The sequence below is a fragment of the Plectrocnemia conspersa genome, unplaced genomic scaffold (assembly GCF_051122295.1).
Source record: "Plectrocnemia conspersa isolate PC_06_02 unplaced genomic scaffold, ASM5112229v1 ptg000014l, whole genome shotgun sequence".
In the NCBI taxonomy this organism is placed as follows: domain Eukaryota; kingdom Metazoa; phylum Arthropoda; class Insecta; order Trichoptera; family Polycentropodidae; genus Plectrocnemia; species Plectrocnemia conspersa.
Window position 1 is genome coordinate 12681319 of NW_028277178.1, and position 19562 is coordinate 12700880.

The 19562-nt window shown below is 30.5% G+C and overlaps 2 protein-coding genes across 6 annotated transcripts in view; one reads left to right on the forward strand and one right to left on the reverse strand.

Annotated features, from left to right (window-relative positions):
- Positions 1-1706: 1706 nt before the first annotated feature.
- On the forward strand, positions 1707-17234 carry LOC148226244 (putative tubulin polyglutamylase TTLL2). Of its 2 annotated transcripts, XM_088203913.1 has the most exons (13): positions 1711-1750; positions 4386-4492; positions 8504-8617; positions 8918-9021; positions 15212-15398; positions 15472-15634; positions 15699-15812; positions 15875-16083; positions 16148-16329; positions 16404-16482; positions 16549-16707; positions 16772-16954; positions 17023-17234. In XM_088203913.1, the coding sequence occupies exons 2-13, from the start codon at positions 4400-4402 to the stop codon at positions 17176-17178; spliced, it is 1743 nt and encodes a 580-aa protein (XP_088060039.1). In that variant the 5' UTR covers positions 1711-1750; positions 4386-4399; the 3' UTR covers positions 17179-17234. The 2 variants fall into 2 exon arrangements, with proteins under 2 accessions (XP_088060040.1, XP_088060039.1); XM_088203914.1 differs by lacking the exon at positions 16549-16707 and having other exon boundaries at positions 1707-1750.
- Positions 17235-18430: 1196 nt separating this feature from the next.
- Positions 18431-19562, reverse strand: part of LOC148226245 (neural-cadherin-like) — a 192100-nt gene continuing 190968 nt past the window's right edge. Inside the window, exons 8-10 of one of the 4 annotated variants that reach the window (XM_088203955.1) lie at positions 19245-19442; positions 19012-19176; positions 18431-18928 (exon numbers count right to left, since the gene is read on the reverse strand). In XM_088203955.1, the coding sequence (XP_088060081.1) occupies positions 18819-18928; positions 19012-19176; positions 19245-19442 (473 nt within the window). In that variant the 3' untranslated portion in view covers positions 18431-18818. Of the gene's footprint in view, positions 18935-19011; positions 19177-19244; positions 19449-19562 lie in introns of all 4 variants that reach the window. The other 3 variants (XM_088203954.1, XM_088203953.1, XM_088203952.1) reach the window with 3 other exon arrangements.

A 19562-nucleotide genomic window follows, 5' to 3' on the forward strand; every position in this document is an offset into this window, starting at 1 on the left:
TTACACTAATATTTATATTATTTATTTAGGATTAAAAAGTATATTAGTTGAATTCAAAAATAATAAAATTGTGGCGGCGTTCTGACAGTTCTCAGTGTTGCCACACCACCGCTCAACTTGTGAAGCGGGTGTTTTTTAAATTAATTTTTATTTGTTAAAATATACATTCTTTTCTTTTTTTCACTCATCATATAACAATGGTCTAACACACGAGGTCCTCGCCACCTCTTTAAAAATGGTCGTTAAATTACGTAGCCTCAAAAACTACACACGCTACAAAAGAATAGTCTTTTTTGTTTCATTCGATAAATTCGTATTATTTTTAAACTCTACAAATATCTTAGTTAGTTTATTATTCTTAGTAGAGATACACCAAATCGATTGTGTTTATTTTGTTTATCATTGAGTTATCCTTGTGCTTGATGTCATAATTATGTATATCCTTAACTAAGTTAAATTTAACGTTCATATAATTTTATTTATCTGCTAAATAATAATCGGGCATTTTATTAACGAGTATTATTTTTGTACAAAAGTCTTATATGCGTATGTCTATTAGTGTCTGATTACTGTCCTGGTTTATGTGTTTGTTTGTATAGTTAAAAGTATTTAGTTTATATTATATATTATGCAAAAATTTGAATCACATTTATATGAAATTGTATAATTATGTTTTTCTGCATTCGCGGATTTTAGACAACTTTGAAATGTGTTAAATTCCGAATTTCAGACGTCGAGCTAGGCCAGGATTGGTGTGAAGAGGGAAGCAGCTGCTTTACCAATTTTCTCCGTTTGTTGAAGGACGGCGGCTTCACAAAGTGCACGTACGTACGAACTCCGAGTTTGGAGAGATAGGTTAAGGTTCTTGATGATGTTTTCGGGAGCAATGCTTGAACAAAAGTCATTATATAGGCGCTGTGTATTCTTTTTTATATTCATGCTCAGCCTAAAAGAAGTTTAATGGCCGCCTATTTATTTCTGACACGACTAGATAGGACCATTAAAACAGATTCCACTTTGGACTAGTTGAAAATGGTCATGAAATGTTTTAAATTATCTGTACAAGTATTAATACACTTATCTCATGTTTTATGATAAAATCATTAAATGTCTTTTTCTATAGTTTTTTCATGTAGATATGTAAATCCTTTTCAATACCTCATCAAATGTGTATCGAACAAATATTAGTAGTACAGACAGTCCTGCGACATTTGCAATGAATATTCATTGCAAAGTCCAAGTCCTTAAATTAGCTCTTTTTACATATATGTAAGATGTTTTTGGAAGCCTGCTCGTTAATTATGCATGACACTATGACTCTCACACATTACTAAATGAGTGTGTCTCTAATTGTATGAGTTTCACCATGCTTCTGTTGCATTTTCATTTTCACGTCGGGTTGTCCTTTAAAAAAAATGACTCTTAAATAGATTTTATTATATTAAGTAATTAAAAAATAATTTAATAATCTAAATTGCTTAGTTATATATTATAAGATTTTTTTTCACAAAACATATTATAAAGTATATCTTTCAACGTGCACCGAACGCCATAACAACACACGGCGCAACTGTCAAGATCGCCATGTGTAGGTTTACGATCAATATTTCTGTTGAATTATGCCAAAAATGTTTCGTTAACCGTAGCAGAAGGTGATAACCCGGTTTCCACATAAAATGCGCCAAAGCGCAGCACCTGTCAGTCGAACGGCGCCCGTCGCGGCGTCGCGACGCCCTCTACCAACACAGAGGTGAGCTTTCGAGCTTTTTAAGCTTTCGTTACTGCGCGAACCGTTAATTTCTTAAACTTGATATCCCTTTACCAACCATTCTGGCAAATTTCTAAACTACTCCCAATTCGTTAAACTCAACTTCTTGAACTTCTTATCTTCACTTTCCTGGCCATAAATTGGCTCGTTCGTCAACTTTGCCCGAGCGGTGTCGCCCGTCGATGCTATCGAGCCCACAAACCGGATCGTTCGGTACCCCTGCAACGCCGCACAACAATTAACTTGAATTATATCAAAGCCTTGGATCTTAAACGAATTAAGGCCTTCACGCGAATACTGAGCATTTTTGGATTTCATTAAAACTTTCGCCATATACAAATCATTAATTAGACGTGGACACGTCATATTGCTAATAATATAAATAAATATATTTTCTTATTTCAATTTGCATTATGGAAACATCAATTTAATAGCTATTCGATTTAGGAGCGAGACCAATAGGAAAAGTTTTCGACAATGAATTTAAGAAGCGTGATTTTGCGCATATTTCGTTTTAATATCCGCGAAAATGTTATTCGGAGGCAATTCTGAGCTTTTGCCATTAAGCAGCTTTGGCCATTAGTTTGCAGCCTTGTGTTTTTTGAATTAGAATAATGTGTTTCTTGTGTGTGTTCTAAATCAAACTCGCTCAAGCCAATATTTTTCTGAAATCTATATTTATGCTTCTATTTTTATAAAATAAATCTAACCATTTAAGCTCAAAGTATGATATAAAACACTTATTTAACAGGATATATTTTATTTTTTAAATGTTAGTTATTTTATTTACGTATTTTAGCACATAATTGGTTAACTAATATATTTTTTGGATGTCAACTCGAAGCTAATTTTATATTTCACTGACTTCTGACACTGATTCGAATCCCATATAAACATTATGTTTTTAAATTTCTATCGTGCCTACAGGAATATAATTAGTGTATATTAAGTAATTATAGTTTTGATCAATATATACAGATTAGTTTACCTTAATTTTTCTTATCTCCTAAAAAAATTCAGTGATGAATAAGTAAAAATAAGACAAATAGATAAAATTACTCTTTAAATATGTATCCATTTGTTATTTAAAATATGCAATATTGTCTAATATTGCAATTTTAATTTAATTTTTTACTTTTGTCAGAGCTAATTACTCTACAAAAATTTAAATTTCATTATTATATATATACTCTGTAAAATTTTTTTCCAATGATGTCTCGTTTTTTATAAATCGCTAACTCCATATTTCTAAATTAATTTTACTTTAGAAGAAATTAAAAATTTCTGTTGAATCCGAGTCATAATTTTGTGTCTTTTAAAATGTGTGATTTTGAACACATTTTTTTAATAATCATAAGTAGTTAATTACATTTTACTAATACCATAAATTTTGCTTATATTTAAGTCATCTATTCTTGATAGATATACGTTAATGTTTTTCTGTACGTGATCTTGAATTGTTTTAAGGTAAATTGAATTATAATGTTTTATATAGGTACTATGAAAATGCTTCACATTAGTCGAGCGTTTGTTATTATTACCAATCTAATAGTCTCTTATTCACTAATAAATATTTTTTATTATTAATGCACTTTTTATGGTAAACTATTTAAATATAGTAAAAATAAGCCATTAAAAAGATTTAATTAAACATATTTTAATCTATGTTAAATCATTTTAATTTTATACTGAATATAATTAAACACAAAAATATGTATATAATTAAATTCACTAAAACTATTTAGTAACAAATAAGCATTATTCTATACATATCAATTAAAAAGTTATTATCATTTGCCAATAATTTTAACCAATGAGGCGTATTTTAATGGTTAAATGGTTTGAATTGACAAGTGCTTCCGCCAGCGACTTCAGCGGAAATTAAAGAGCAAACGACAAAGATTTAACTTTTACTTTATAGCTAGAAGCACAATGACTTAAAATTTCAATATCATTATAAGCTTATTGGGTAAGGTTTTTTAATTAAATTTGTATATATTATTTTATATTATACAAGCAGAAAAAATAGGTGGCTAAAAATTTAATTTAAAAAAATTAGGACTGCTTTTAAATGTTTAAGTAACTTAAAGCTCTTTATTCTATGTATATAAAAACATTTGCAATTTGTGTACTAGTCTAGGAACATATTTATTTGATGATATTTTAAAGGATTAAATATAATATTTTTAATATTATATATATTGTAGTGTAATTTATTTTCTTCTAAATATAAAATTTACTATGAAAAATAATAAAATAACCTTTTTTTTATAATAATGTTATACCAACTTATATAATGATCTTTAACATATATTTGCTTTATTTATTAAATGTATTACAAACAAACGATTATCGAAAAAGCGTGTCACATAAAACTCATTTTTATATTATAATATATTATTATTTAACGAAGCATCACTTTGAGTTCTGTCGTGCTTCCTTCCTCCCACAATAGGATTTTACAACCCAACCTATTTTTATGCCAGTTCCCAGTTATTCATAAAGCGTCTATAATTTTCATAAAGCCATAAAAGCAGTCGAATCGAAAAGGGAGAGAAGTGCACGGTAACCCGAAAAAACGCATTCGACTGATGTATTTTAACATTTTTTTTGGAAGATAATATTCAAAGGATGGAAGATGACCACCAGATTAATCATTTCGATGATGGCCCGTTCATCTTCAGGCTCAACGACAATGGAACTGGACCCAGTCTTCTAGTCCAAGTAAGTGTTTATTTTTTTTAAATAGTTCGATTAAGGAATAAAAATAAACATTCACCATATTTATGTTAAATTTAAGGTTAAGTGTTTTTCAAACAGTTAACATTACCAATTAATAATGGCTATTAACTGTTAATACATGAAGGCATTATTAGTTTTAAAATAATATAAAAGCAAAATCTCGTGAACAAATAATGATTAAACATGAAAGCTTATTTCAATCCACTTTCGTTGCTGTATCATATAATCTAAACTGTATTTTTATATTCGATCAATTCTATTTATACATTTGCTTGGCTCATATATTTTTTTAGTGCGATATTTTGGTTTAATGTTTATCATGTTTATGTAATATATAATTTAAAAAGTTACTGTGAATTGTTTTGGTTATCAAAATGTAACATTTTCAATAAGCTCCTGCTCCTGCAAATATTTTTTTATTAGCCCATAAGTACGGTTTATTATATGGTGCATTATTTATTACGGTAATCGTCTACTAATTTATTTTAATCGTTGCATATAAATATGCACAAAAACTTTAATCGAAAATTAATTATTAATGTAAACAAGCTTACTTTATGGGTTACACATAAAAAAGTCCATATACATATTTAACGTGTAATTTTCTAAAGTAGTTGTTACTATTAATAAATACCTCTTGAGAGAGATATTAAAAGACACATCTATTTTTAATATATTAGGAATTTTTAGTTTAAATATATAAAACACATAATAATAAATGTATCATATACCATTAGAGTTCGTCTATTTTTTTAAAGCATTTTCACTAACACGAAAATAACGTTAATTTTATGAAAACATGGCTTTTATCTTAGACATCACATCTCTCAAATGTCAAAATTCATGTCAGTTTGCCAATCATTTTGAATACATTAAACACTTCAATGAGAGTTGGAAAACCATTACCACCAGATTGTGAAATTTTAACTTTATATTATAGATATTTTTAGTTTGTCTTGAAGACAAAATTATTTTTACGCATGTGATGAAATTTTTATGAACTAATTCAATATTAGAATCAGAAAGCATCTTAAAAATTGTATTTTCTTAGTATGAAATTTTTTTAAGTATTTTTTCTTAGTATTAAATTTTAAGCTTCCGAAAAAAATTAGTGCACTAATAAAAAGCTTTTTTATTTATAATTTCAATAAAAAGCTCAGTACAATTTATCTTGTTAATCTTTTTCAATGATTCGCGATTCTGTAATGTGAAAATACTATCGATATTCATTATAATTTGCGCATTATAATTAATATTTTTTTATCTTACAACCTTTAATCATTGTCTCAATAGTATTAAGTTCTGTGATGCAATCGAAAATTAGCTGTTATTTATTTTTGTGTACATTAATTTGTGAAACATTTATGTTAAATGGATACTGTTTACATTTTTTTATTTATTTATTTTAAATTAATTAAGACCATGGTGCATTAAATTAAAAATCTTATCACTTCTTAACATGTTTCTAAAGATATTTTAAGAAATGACAAATTAATAATTTTACTTTTTCTCAATAATTCAAGTAGAAACATTATGTAGTTATGACCTAGCACCGATTGCCCGGCGAATCTATTTTAAAGTGCAAAATAATTTTAGCCATGTATGATTAATCTATTTTGGTTGAACTGGCGCAGCCGGTGTGCGGGCAAGCCGAGCCCCTCAATGGGTAAAAATACCTTATAGGGGTAAGCTTTTGAATGAAAGCTGTAATGTATTCCATGCCCGCCATTCTATGCCTAGAACGTTTCCTTGAGGAAATCGAAAGTGTGTGCAAGCACGCGAGCCACACAGAGTCGATTTAATTAATTATTTTCAAGGAACACAAATGCACTTATCGATTATGTGTACACACATTGGTTTACACGTGTGTGTATGTGTGTGCTAGTGAAAGTGCGTACAGACGAGCACCAAAGAACGAAGCGTTTTAATACACTTATATTATGGTAAAATATCCCATGAATTTAATTTTAATAATTTCTATACACATATGCGTGCACGAATGCATCGTTTTGGCTATAAAAATTCAAGTATAATAAATTTGTATGTAAATTAAGCATATCACGTAAATGGTTATATATGATTACATTATATAATAGTTTGAATGTCATTTAATATTTATGTGTTTATATGACAAATCTCAATATGTCAATTTTTATTTTTAATGCATAATTAAAATACATTTGTATGAATATATCCATGTACATATAATATATATTTTTTGTAGAAGTACAATAATTTTAAATAGACACTAATTCTCTGTAATCTCTGATCATGGACCTGTGTATAATGTGTATATAACAAACATAAACACTAATTTAAAATTTTAGTCTGTTTATAAATTGCTTCAACTATCTATTTGCAATAAAAAATATATATTATACTTATACATATATCATTCAAGAGACATTGATTTTGTTAAATGATAGCTTAAAAGGATAAATTTAAGAATTTTATAATTTTAAGTCGTATGCATATGCGAGATCCTGGGCAAAATTTACAATGGGTGACATTTCTTGATACTCAATGGTAAAAATAAAATGAATTATTCATCCGATTTGTGATGCCCAGACAACCCAGCGTGCATGCCTGAGCGTGTTCGATTGATACATACATACAGTCCATCTAAGATGTGAACGCTCATCGATATAGTATTGGTGAGAAATATTTTTGGGTGACCATGTGAAATTACACGTTCAATTATTTTTTTTTTTTAAATTTAATTTGTTGTGGAAAATGTAAAATATCATAGCAATTATTTTGTTTATTTATAAACATATATAACTCAAAAACATAAGATCAGTTTTGGAATAAAATTTTAGTCTGTTTATAAATTCTCTCCAGGTTAAATATCTGTTTAATATAAAATTTAAAAAAATACCAATAGAATTGTACAAAAATTGTTTTATTGATTGCAAAATACCACAACATGACAATAATTTATAATAAAAATATAACACATTATAATTTTTAATTCAATTTCTAACGTATGGTCTCCCTACCTTTAAAACAGGCCTGATTTAGTATTGGTAACGTTCTCCTATCGGTGTAAACAAATTCGCGGAAAACTGTATATGTATGCATACATGCGTGTACGCACCCTTATATCCAACACAATGATGATGAGCGTTAACATCTTGGATGGACTATACATATGTATGTATATAACCTATCAGGATTTTATACTTATAGTTATATATGTAAATAAACCACATACGCTTGAAATGAGATAATTGCTTATCGAATTGATTTACTAATAAATATTCATTTTTATATAAGCGTATTTTACAGATATTTCAATTAAACCTGACTTCAATATAGCTCAAAAAAATATGTACACATGTATAAGTTAAGTTTAAAAAATACTGACAATACTTTGCAATTATTACATACATTACATTACCATCTTGGCTTTTATAAATATAATATAGATTCGTGTACTTATTTAACCGTATTCGCTTAGAAAAAGAGCATAACACATCAAAATATCATAAAAACAGTTTTCAGAAGATATATTTATATGAATTTGGTGTAAAAATAAATACATAAAACTGTAAATTATGTAGTTGTTACTATTTTTTTGCACGGTGACTTTTATTAACTATATATTGATAAATAATGGGAACATTTTGATAATAAATTAAGAAATGCCACACAACTTTGTAGAACGACCATGTAGTTGTCAATTATCTGTTATATAAATATATTACTTTTCAACAGGGCTAACACTTTATTTGTAAAAATATGCTATAATTAAAAATTGTAATATAAAGTGGATTGAAATTGATAAAATAGATTTAATGAATTCCCATATTTCGTTTTTAGTCTTTATTGTTGTAAAACCAAGTGTAAGTCTCGATTTTATTAACAACTGTTTCGCATAAAACACTCATAATCTCGCAATTCGACTTGTGATACTGGTAGATAGGAACAGGCGATTGCTGTCGTGGTTATACGATAGGGAATATTGTGATATATATATTTTTTTAATTACAGGTATGTTTAGAACGCGGTTGGAGAGGCTACCAACCAGAAGCCGCCGATAAATGGAATCTATGGTGGAGGAATGGCTTGCCAGCCCCCAGCAGGAGAGTCCTACAAGCATGGCAGGCAAGCATTATTGTTTTGTATGCCGTATCGCGTTTCTCCATTGAACCCGGGGCATTATCGTAGAATCGACTATCCGTACTATAATACTATGAGTCGAGAACCCAGCGGTTATTTACCCCTTTCCACCGCGCTTTCCATCTAAATTACATCGATTTTCGACAAAATGCATGTCTGAGCTCCGTATGGCTTGTTTACACGATCGGCTCTCTGACATGACAGGCGAATTCTAAAACTGTTTACTTTTTCTTTTCATAATTTACGTTGCATTATCGTAAATAGATTTTTTATGATATTTTTTAGTTCATCAATCATATTCCGAACGGAGCTTCAATATGCAGAAAGGATAGTTTGGCGCGTCATTTGAAATGCATGAAAAAGGTCTATGGATCAATTTATGACTTCAGGTATGTGATTTATGTAAACTTAGATTAGTTTTATATCCTATTTATTTTATTTTATAGCACAAATATATGCAGAGCATATTAATGTCAGTGCGCACTAAATATAATAATATAATGACAATATTTTGCGATTGTAATAGGTTAAGTAATTAAGTGGCATCCAAAAACAGTGTTTTTCTATAGCAACAGAAATCTCTTTCAAACTGTATCTATCATAAGAGTCGGTTGTATTATTTGACAACCTGATAAAAATGCATGTTTGAGAAAACTTTGCACTAAGTGACTTTTATTTAAAGATCTTGATCATCAACCGTTTCGAAAAACTTTAAAAAACTTATAATCAATCAGAACGAAAAAAACTTATTAACGAAATTCTTCAATAAAATATACTTCTCTGGAAATAATACCCCACGACTAGTTTTTTCAACACTTAATTCCATACTTACGACTTCAGACGTATTCTGTTAAAATTCTGTCAAAAATTATATTGGAAAGAATGCATACACGTTGCGAATAAGTTATTTGCGGAAAAAATTGTATTTAGGAAAAGCCTAAATACATAAGAAGTGTCTTTTACATGCAGACGCTACTTTAGATATGTCTCAATGTTCGTAATTTGCTTCATAGATTTTGATAAAACATTCGATCGTATCAAACATGATCATCTTATAAACGGACTAGTTCTATCGGGCTAGATGACAGATAGATAATATTTCTCAAAAATCTGTATTGGAATCATCAAACCGAAAATATTTTAATACAGAAAGATGTGAGACAGTTATATGTTCGTTTTCGACTCTTTTAATATATACTACAAAACCATTTAAAAAAAACACTGCAGGGACAAATAACAATAAAAATCTGTGAAGAGACAATTACTAACATTTTTTATGTTTTGCCGAGACCGTTGACAACCTTTAAAGATCCCTGGATAGTATATAAAAATAATGTATAAAAAATATATGTCGGTAGAATTATATGAGACCTGAAATAACTCACTCAATAGACTGGCAGTGTTTGAAATGAGGCTTTTTAGACGTATGTTAAAATTTTCATGGACTAAGAGTTTCTCATGACCGAATTCTCTTCATGATATAATTATTCATTATACGTGATCAAGAACTTCTCTTAACCGTAAAACGCAGAAAGAAGGAGTAGCTGGAACACATAATTTGAAGTCTGAAACATGAGCTTCTTCATACCATGATAAAGGGAAAAAATAATTTGAAAAGCCTAGTTACGAAATATTTTCCAATCAATTTGAATGACAGCCAATTATGTGATTCGTGCAGGCAAGGACCGAAAGGGATACTTGTAACTTATCAACAGCGTTTTAGCGTTTGGAATTAAACATGATTTCTCGATGTTTTAATCGCTCAAAATATCAAAATTTTCATTTCCACTTCTCGAATTTTTCAAAAATTCTCGAGAAATAAACACCAATTCTGCAGCATCAGTTCTTTTAAGCATATATAGTTTAAAATCCTAAACCATATATAATGAAAATATTTAAAATAAAAAAAAACACCAGAAGTTATGGATCTTACGGTCTGGTCTCGAGTCTTTTGAAACTCGACGCTTAGTTATAAGTCGTTTAAAACTCGACGTTTTTAAACACTTGATACGCCAAAATAATAAATCAAGGATATTACGATTATAGCTTTCCAAATATTGAATTTTGAGCCGAGCCCTGCGTTACCTCCACGCCGTTCCATACGCCCCCTGTCTCTATCCACCTTTCACTCCACCGCATTATCTGTGCGACTTATGAGATTTTAAAAGTATTTGAGCCACATTGACCTGGATTCATTTTTAATTCGCGGCAGAAGTTTCGTGCCCGACTTGATACGTGGAAAAGCCATACCCGCGATCATCCGTCACGGTCGCTATTTAATAATAAATATATCAGCATATAAAGAATTATGTCGACCAGCCACAAGTGGAAGCAAACGTCACGAAAGCACATTTTGGAAATCGAAATTCAAACATATGTACACACGCAGGGCTTTCATTACTAGTATCTTAATATTATAACCAATTATTCAACAGGAATTCAATCTAGGTTCTCTGGTTTTTTTTTGCTTTTTAATAACGACACATAAGCAGCAATCAATAACTAATGTTGTTATATGCTGATAAATATCTAATATATGCTGATGACCTGAAAGTGTTTTTAGAGTATTTGCACAAATTCGAATTCACTCTCTACATAAAGTCACTATGAAAATGTTCGATCCACAATCGACTACCTTTTAGTATTGCCAAGTGTCATGTTGTCACATTTTACAGATTCCCTTGCCCGGTGAAATTCTCTAAAAGTTTAGGCAGAGGTGTATTAATTATAATTTTTTTTTGTGGATGACCCAGGAGTGACGTTTGAGCTTTATAGTTTATAATAAGGTTTATAATAAGGCGTTGAGAATGCTCGGCTTCGTTATGTGGAGCGCATGGGGCTTTAATAATTAATTAAAATTTCGCATTCTGTGCGATAAGCTCGAATATGGCTTTATTGTTTAGAATTCACATGAAGCAAAGTACTCTCTGTTAGAGAGAATTCAAAGAAAATTTATGAGATATTTACAAGAAAGAGTACGGGGCAAATTTGTTTGCTGGTGCCTTTTTTCTAGGAGAGTTAGGATACAATTCATTGCATTCTGGGCATAGCGTCTATCTAATTGACCATTTTTTCAAGTTGTTGAGGAGGGTGTCGACAAACCGTCAATGCTCATTGACTTTTGCGAGCTTTAGAGAACGCTCCTCATGCACGAGCCATCAAATTTATTAACAAGCTAGCCAAACACAAGCATGTTTTTGGCGATAGCTATGAGGAGCTATAAAAAATATGTGGAAAGGAGCTCATATATTATAAGTGTGCACTATACTTGTTTTTATATGTGATGTTTTATTGTATAAATATTGTTTATATAATATCTATCACGACGCATTGACTGTTAAGTCATGATAGTCATATTTGTTATTGCAAAAATTTGTAGTACATTTTTAGGACGGTTTTAACTATTTGAGCTGTGATTTGTTTTGTCAAATAATTGATTATTTCTTTACATATAACAAATAAAGGGCCATGTTCATTAATATCAGTTGTATTACTTGCTTGTACTTTGAATTAACTCATTCTAAAATTATTCTTTATAATATACTTTTTTAATAGTGTATGTGAATAGAAAAATATGAATCGGTCAGAAATTTTATATTTACTTAGGTATGCACATCTGTGTACTAATATATTTTTATAAAACAATCGCGTTTTTATACGAGTTATTGCCTTGACATCATACAAGTATTGTACAGGGGCTTGTTTGTTTATAAAAAAATCCAGCATTATCTGTAAGAATCAGATAGATTTTGGTGTGTGAATAGATGTTTCCTTAGTTTATTTTTTGGTAATATATTTTTTGTAGAATATTCACGTGACACCGATAAAGTACAATAACAGTATTTCGGTATTGTATTTTAAAAATACCAAAACATCGCTATGGAAGGCCCTACATACATGAAAGCGGAAGAAAAAGACTATCATGCGCTAGACACAATTAATGGGTATCGCGGGCCATTCAGTGATTTCTTTCATCAATCCTTATTTTTTCTACTCTTTTATTATTTTCGTGTGTTATTGTTCTTCGTGTCTATTTTTGACTTTCGGGCGAAGCACGCGAGCGCCGTGCCGTGCATTTGCACTAATGTCCCCCGCGAATCGTTGACAAATAGTTTTTACGGTCAATCAATTCATTGGCGCAGTCGAATTGTATGGGTCTGTTACACTCTTTCGGAACCCTTCGTGATGTACCATTTGCTTTTGGTATACTTGCAAATTATTACAAGGGACGCAAACACGTGCGCTTGGGGGAACTTAGTGCTTCTTAACGTTTGACATTTACCGTATTGGCACGATTGTGCACGGAAATAGATTGAAATAAATTATTATAGTATAAATAGATTAAAAAAACATTGATTATACATATATAGATTTATATTACACCCGAGACTCAACCAAGGCTGATTATAAACATAAAAAGTTCGTGCTTCCAAAATGAACATCAACGACCTTATCCGATGAGATATCCGTGATTTAAAACTAAGTTATATGAATGAAATATAATTATATAAAGTAATTGAATTAAAAGCCTAAATACAATGAAGTCAGGTGGGCCGGACACAATTTCGTGTCGAATACTCGAAAACTGCAAAGCGGTTAACTTGTAATATTTTGAGGATAAAAGTTTAAGTAAGCTACTGACGCGTTAAATGGATGGAATACGAGGAAATTTTGAAAGTGGCGCTGCATAGCTCAAAACATGATGTGATAAAGGACATCTTGAGTGACGTCGGATGTGTTATTATGTGGTCCGTGAAATATTTCCAGTTAATAATGCATTTTTTTAGTCACGACATCACTCTTCCATTTTAGTAAAAAATACTGTGGTTGGCTTTACACTTCAAGGCGTGTTTTTGTTTGTACGAAATGGTCCTAGGAATGACCTCTAAATTATGACAAATTATGCAGGTGGTTTAAACCTATTCAGCTCATACTATTATATTATTAAACTTATAATGGAGCGGGTAAACCATCATAAGCTGGTAGGATCTAGAGTCTAGATTCAAGACCGTCTCTACATTGTAACTTTGTGACGCAGTCGCTGGTCGTCTTAGATATTTAATTAAACTCCTTATCTGGTGTCTTCGTGGCAATCAACTAAATTCAAACGTTAAAATTAAAGTTCTGTTTGTTTTCCAAAGCTGAACTAACAGCGATTCTTGGCTGCCAAAGTTTGAAGTCAAAACTTGAATGTCTTTTCTGGTTCGTAAAATCTCTGCTTTCAATATATATAAAGTCCCTTTATCCATTTGTGTGTTTTTCAAAAGATTAAAGCTGATGGGGCGTAAATAAATTTTTACAAAATAACCGTTCAAGATTAAATGATCTGCGTAAATCTTCATTTTTGTGCATCGGCCTAATGATATTTTTAGTACTTAACATTTTGTTCCTGACAAATAATATGATTTTTTTATTGAAAATATCTTGTAGATATCATTGAAAGAAATAAAATGTGCTGTGTGCATCGATTAAGTTAACTTAGTAGAACGTTATTCAATGATTATTTTAAAGTAGTAAATTATTTTCTGCTAAAATATTTTTTTGCTTAAGCTGAGCTCTAATAATATGTTATAATAAAACTAATTTTTTGTTGTTGTTGAATGCGACGTTAACTTTTGGCGAATTTATTTTGTGTTATCGCTTTCTAAAAGTATTAAAATATGTAATGATTATTTCCATTGCAGGTAAGATAATCGTTGTTAGCTCGTGTTAAAAATGTATTAAAATATTATTATTAATTTTCATATCAATTCGATATAAATGACAGTTAGTGTTTATCAGCTGCATTATGACCAAGTAGTTAAAATAGGGACAGGGACTCTGAAAACATTGTGGGCAGTTTAAGTTTTATGGTCGACTCTAGGAATTACGTTTAGCAAACATTTCGTTTTACCTTAATTTAATATTTACAGTCAACAATGAAATTAGAGTTCAAGTCCTTGGCAAAGATGCTTTCGTCACGTCGGCTAAATAAAACTTGAGTCAGTATTTTTATGTAAATGCTTTAAATTATATGATGAGATGTTGTCATTTTTTGCAAAATACAAGAGAAAATATCATATGATAGAAATTAAATATGTATTTATTATTTTAATCAACATTAAATTAATGCATCATAAAAGAAATTAAAATAAATTGTAATAATGATATAATTGCATGTTTTAAAAAATGATTTACTAATCTTAACGTTAGTTTATATTTTAGTCATTAAGAATAATAGTTACATTTTACTTGCATAATTTTTGACCCAAATTAATATAAATAAAATCATACTGTATAAAACATATATTTTTATATAAATCCAAATTTATAAAAAGATATATGTTTTATACAGTATGATTTTATTTACGAGAAATAATAAACACTAGTTAAAATTACATAATATTTTTTTAACAGCTTAAGGTGATCCTTGAAATGATTAAAAATATTTTTTTAATACTCATTACATTGTCGTTACGACCTATTTATTTGTATAATATATAGCATCAACTATAACTGACAATATAATAATTTAACATTCGTTGGGTTTTTGGGGTCATTTTGTGTTTTGAGACTATTAAGAATCTTTTCCATTTAAAGTCCACCAGGATACAACCTCCCTCTGGAATATGCAAAGCTGGCTGCAGAATGCTCAAAGAACCGTAATTCTTTGCTGTCAAAGGAGGACGACGGCGATGATATAAACGATCCGAGTCAAAGGGGTCAGAAAATTTGGATCTGCAAGCCAGTGGGTCAGAGTCAAGGCAGAGGAATATATTTATTCAGGGTATCCTTCAGCTCTATAACATAATGTATTTTAAGTTTTTTTAATATGTATAATTCTCTTTTGATATTCATAGCGCCTGAGCGATTTGTCGTGCGATAGCAACGCTGTGGTCCAAAGATACATAGAAAGACCTTTACTGATCGGAGGCTATAAGTTCGACCTACGTTTATATGTATGCGTTCCATCGAACCATCCTCTGACCGTTTACTTGTACAGAGAGGGTTTAGCTAGGTTTAGTGAGTATTGAGATTAAAACATTCGTAAGGAAGTCATTTATTGATAAAATACGCTATTGTGCAGGTACTGATAAATTTTCGTTGACTGATCTACAAAATCCATTTCGTCACCTAACGAACAGTTCCCTGAATCGGTTCGGTCCCAAGTTTGCCGAGTGTAATGATAGGATTGGATCTGGTGGGTATAGCATATAATGGTTATGTACACTTAAGAACTTTTCTGAAGTAAGTATATTTTAGGATGCAAGTGGACTCTTCGCCAGGTGCGTCGTCATCTGTCTTCCGCGTGTGGAGGTGCACGTGATTGGCACGTGTGGCAAAGGGTCGCTGCCCTGGTGGCACTGACAGCCCTAGCTCAAGCCGCAGGAGTACCTCCAGCACCAAACTGCTTCGAGTTCTTTGGATTCGACGTCTTAGTCGATGCAGATTTGAGACCATGGTTACTTGAAGTAAGTCTTCTTAATGTTCTTAAAGTATTTATCACTTTCAATTCCTCATAAATTCAAATTTCAGGTGAACTTGAGTCCCGCCTTAGCCAATAACTGTGATTCTGATGAAATTGTAAAAAAGCCAATGCTCCACGACTTATTCGACTTACTAGGTTTTCCCATGTCGAACACGGGATTGTCCCTATTTACGGTCTGGAATAATGATTCCAGTAAGAGCGATCATTGTGAAAATGGTAGTACTTCAAGGTAAATATTATATCTATCATACATATTTAATATTTAAGTATATTTTAAATAGTGTATTACTTATTATTTTTAAGATCTTTCTATGAAGAAGATAGTAGTGATTCTCGCCAGTCTGATGGCAATGAATTGGATAAGTGGAGGAGTCAACATGAAGTAACTTGAATTAATTATTTTTATCATATCATCTGTATCATGATTAAACAATTTAATTATATTCAGTTAGGAAATAGAGAACATACCAAAAATAAGCGTCGAAGGCCAATATCTAGACATTCTACGCGGTCTTCCTCATCTAGGCCATCAGCAAAACCGAAAAGGGGACAACCTGTCCCGTCTATTACAATAGCTTTTCCTGCTAAAGATGTGACTGAATCTGGAGTCAGTGTGTTTGTTTTTGCCTTATGCCACGACAGCGTATTAACATATTATCAATTAATTTTAGAATGCGACATTAGAAGAAGATATATGGGGAAGATACAGTGTGCCTAAAAAGGAAGAGCAGCGTCGTAAAAAATATACACATTCGGATGAATCGGTTCAGTGGGGAAATGGCAGAGATTGGTCGACTGCTCCAGATGTTATTGGCGGATGGGTTAAACTGTTTCCATTGCAGATTATGTCAGCGGTGTGTATTTTATATTATATCTTAATACAATAAATTGAAAGGGGAGTAAATACGTATTTTTTTTTCAGGACGGAATTCGCGATGCTGTGGCTAATGTTGCCAAATATACAAAAGCAGCTCGTATCGTAGAACGACGTTTGCCAGATGCTGATGATGCCCAGCTCAATGAAGAACTTCGAAAAGAGTTGGATAGTGATATTCAAATATGGCTCCCAGAGAAATAATACCAAGATGTTCATGATTTATAATTATTAATTAAATAACTATTTATTTTAAAAAAGAGACTTTTTTTAAATTAGGTTAATTTAATTTCCATTCAAGTTGCTTGAAAATATTTTATGTCCTTACATTTCTTTCGCTATTATATCGTATATGATATTAACCCTTCCAGAGGTATCACCGTACATGTACGGTAGTCGATCTTTTACTTTTAGCTGTATATTTACATATATACTTGAAGAAATAATAAATAAAAATATTAAATTTTTATATAATTTTTCAAATTTGTTTAACATAAATGATTTCTTTAAAAAATAGTACCAATTAATTAAAGAGAAAAAAATAAGTTAACATAACAAAAAATGCTTTATATGTACCTATTTAATAAAATATATTGAGAACCTGTAAATTGATATATAAAAATCTACATAAGCCGAATGATATATAAAAAAAATATTGTGATTATCAAGCAATCGCCTTTATCTGCATTCGTACAAGCTTCATAAAATATGTAACACTACAATCTATCACGAATTATTAGCAATCATCACCAATCGAATCAATGAGACACATTACAAAGACTCACGGACCTCTGATTACTCCACGAAGAAACTGTAGCGACCACACACAGATGACCATGTTTGAAAGGGTCATTGTCTCAAACTCTAAACTCGCGTTAATAATTGTGAACAAAAACGATCATTTATTAACAATAGAGACGATCATTTATTTACTACCGCTTGGAGGAAACGTTTCACCGATAATCGACCGTCGCACTCATGTAAATATATCAATAAAAAGTCTTACTAATTTCAAATTGAGTTTCATTGGCCACGAGGTCAGTCACCCCTAGGGCTAGGGTAAAAATCAAATTACTAGGTCCATTTTATTTTTACCACTTCAAGGCTCTACGACTCTTTATTAATTGAAACGATATGGACATCTATATTTCTAGCACACATTTTTTTTGTTTTTTATTTTATTTTTCCCTTTTTTCCAAAATTAATTAAATCTTTTTCTCAAATTAAATAAATCTTTTTCTCTAATAAAAAAATAACAATGCAATATTTATTTCCATAATTTATTTTAATATTTTTTTATTATATATAGATTGCTGATCAAAAATTTTGGTGTTAAGACCAAAGATATGGCCGGTTTTAAGGTGTCAAACTGACGTTTGTATGTTCGAGGAATTTGTATAGAGATGTTTTGTTTTTGTGCCATGAAGTTATTTATAAACAATAAAAATATAACAAATTTGCATAATATTTTATTTACATATGTTGTTTTTACAAAATTCTGTACAATAATTATATTAAAGTCACCATCGAATAACTATGTACAAAGTGATTACAAATACACCCACATTATAATAAATTTAACCTATTATCACATTATATTCATTTACAAAATCTCATAGATTGATTGATTTCGGTATCGTTGCGAACTAATCACAAATTAGTCCAACGCGTGCACCAAACATGCGTGAACTATGTAAAATTCGCAAGTGTGCAACAACTATATTACATACAAATATAGTTTCAACACATTCAGTATATTAAATACACATATCTTTAGATTCTCTAATAATAATAAATTCTTATCATATACAAATAACGTATTTTAATTCGTTCTATTAGACAATTTATTGATCTTCTTCAGCCTCTTGTTCATGCGGTTGCGAATAAATCTCTGCGAGCTTGATGAAATTCGGCCCCCAGTTTCCAAGACACTTGAAATCTTGACGTTCGTCATCTGTATCTAATATAAACGTGTATTATTATTATATAAAAATATGATATTTACATAAAAAATATGTAATAAAATAAAAATCATACCTGAAGCTAAAGAACTTAATGAACCAGCTATACTGCCACCGCCTTCGAAAGCATAGTTTCTCAAATCGTCAAACGGCGGAGCATTAGGGTCATTATCGGCATGCTTTTTATACTCTTCAACGTATACTTTAACGTCTACTTCTTGATTTGGACTAATAATAGGCACTGAAATTTAAAATTAAATTATTAAAATGTTTAGTTTGTAATATAAGTTTTATTAATATTGTACTGACGTTGTAATTTTGTTTGTTGTTGCGGCGGTGGAGGCTCACCGACTGGAATTTGAATCGTTTTGATATCAAAAGCGGTCATATCGTCTTCGCCACCTCCTTCGTCGGCATAACTAATGATGTTTTCTCTCACGTCTTCATCCGGACATGGATATTTGATGAGTTTTTTTCTTCGACGGTTATATACGACAATGATTAACACTAAAACTATTGTAAAATATTTAAAATATTATGAATAGCTGGCGTAGGATTAAAAACAATAAAATTCATTAAATCGTAGTTTAACAGTAACTGAAATCGAGCAAAAAGTAAGACAAGGAT

Excerpts from the sequence above, each read along its gene's own strand:
- LOC148226244 (XM_088203913.1), top strand. The coding sequence starts at position 4,400 with ATGGAAGATGACCACCAGATTAATCATTTCGATGATGGCCCGTTCATC. Across the intron at positions 15,399-15,471 it reads GAGGAATATATTTATTCAGG|CGCCTGAGCGATTTGTCGTG; the intron begins GTATCCTTCAGC and ends TGATATTCATAG. Across the intron at positions 16,955-17,022 it reads CATTGCAGATTATGTCAGCG|GACGGAATTCGCGATGCTGT; the intron begins GTGTGTATTTTA and ends TTTTTTTTTCAG.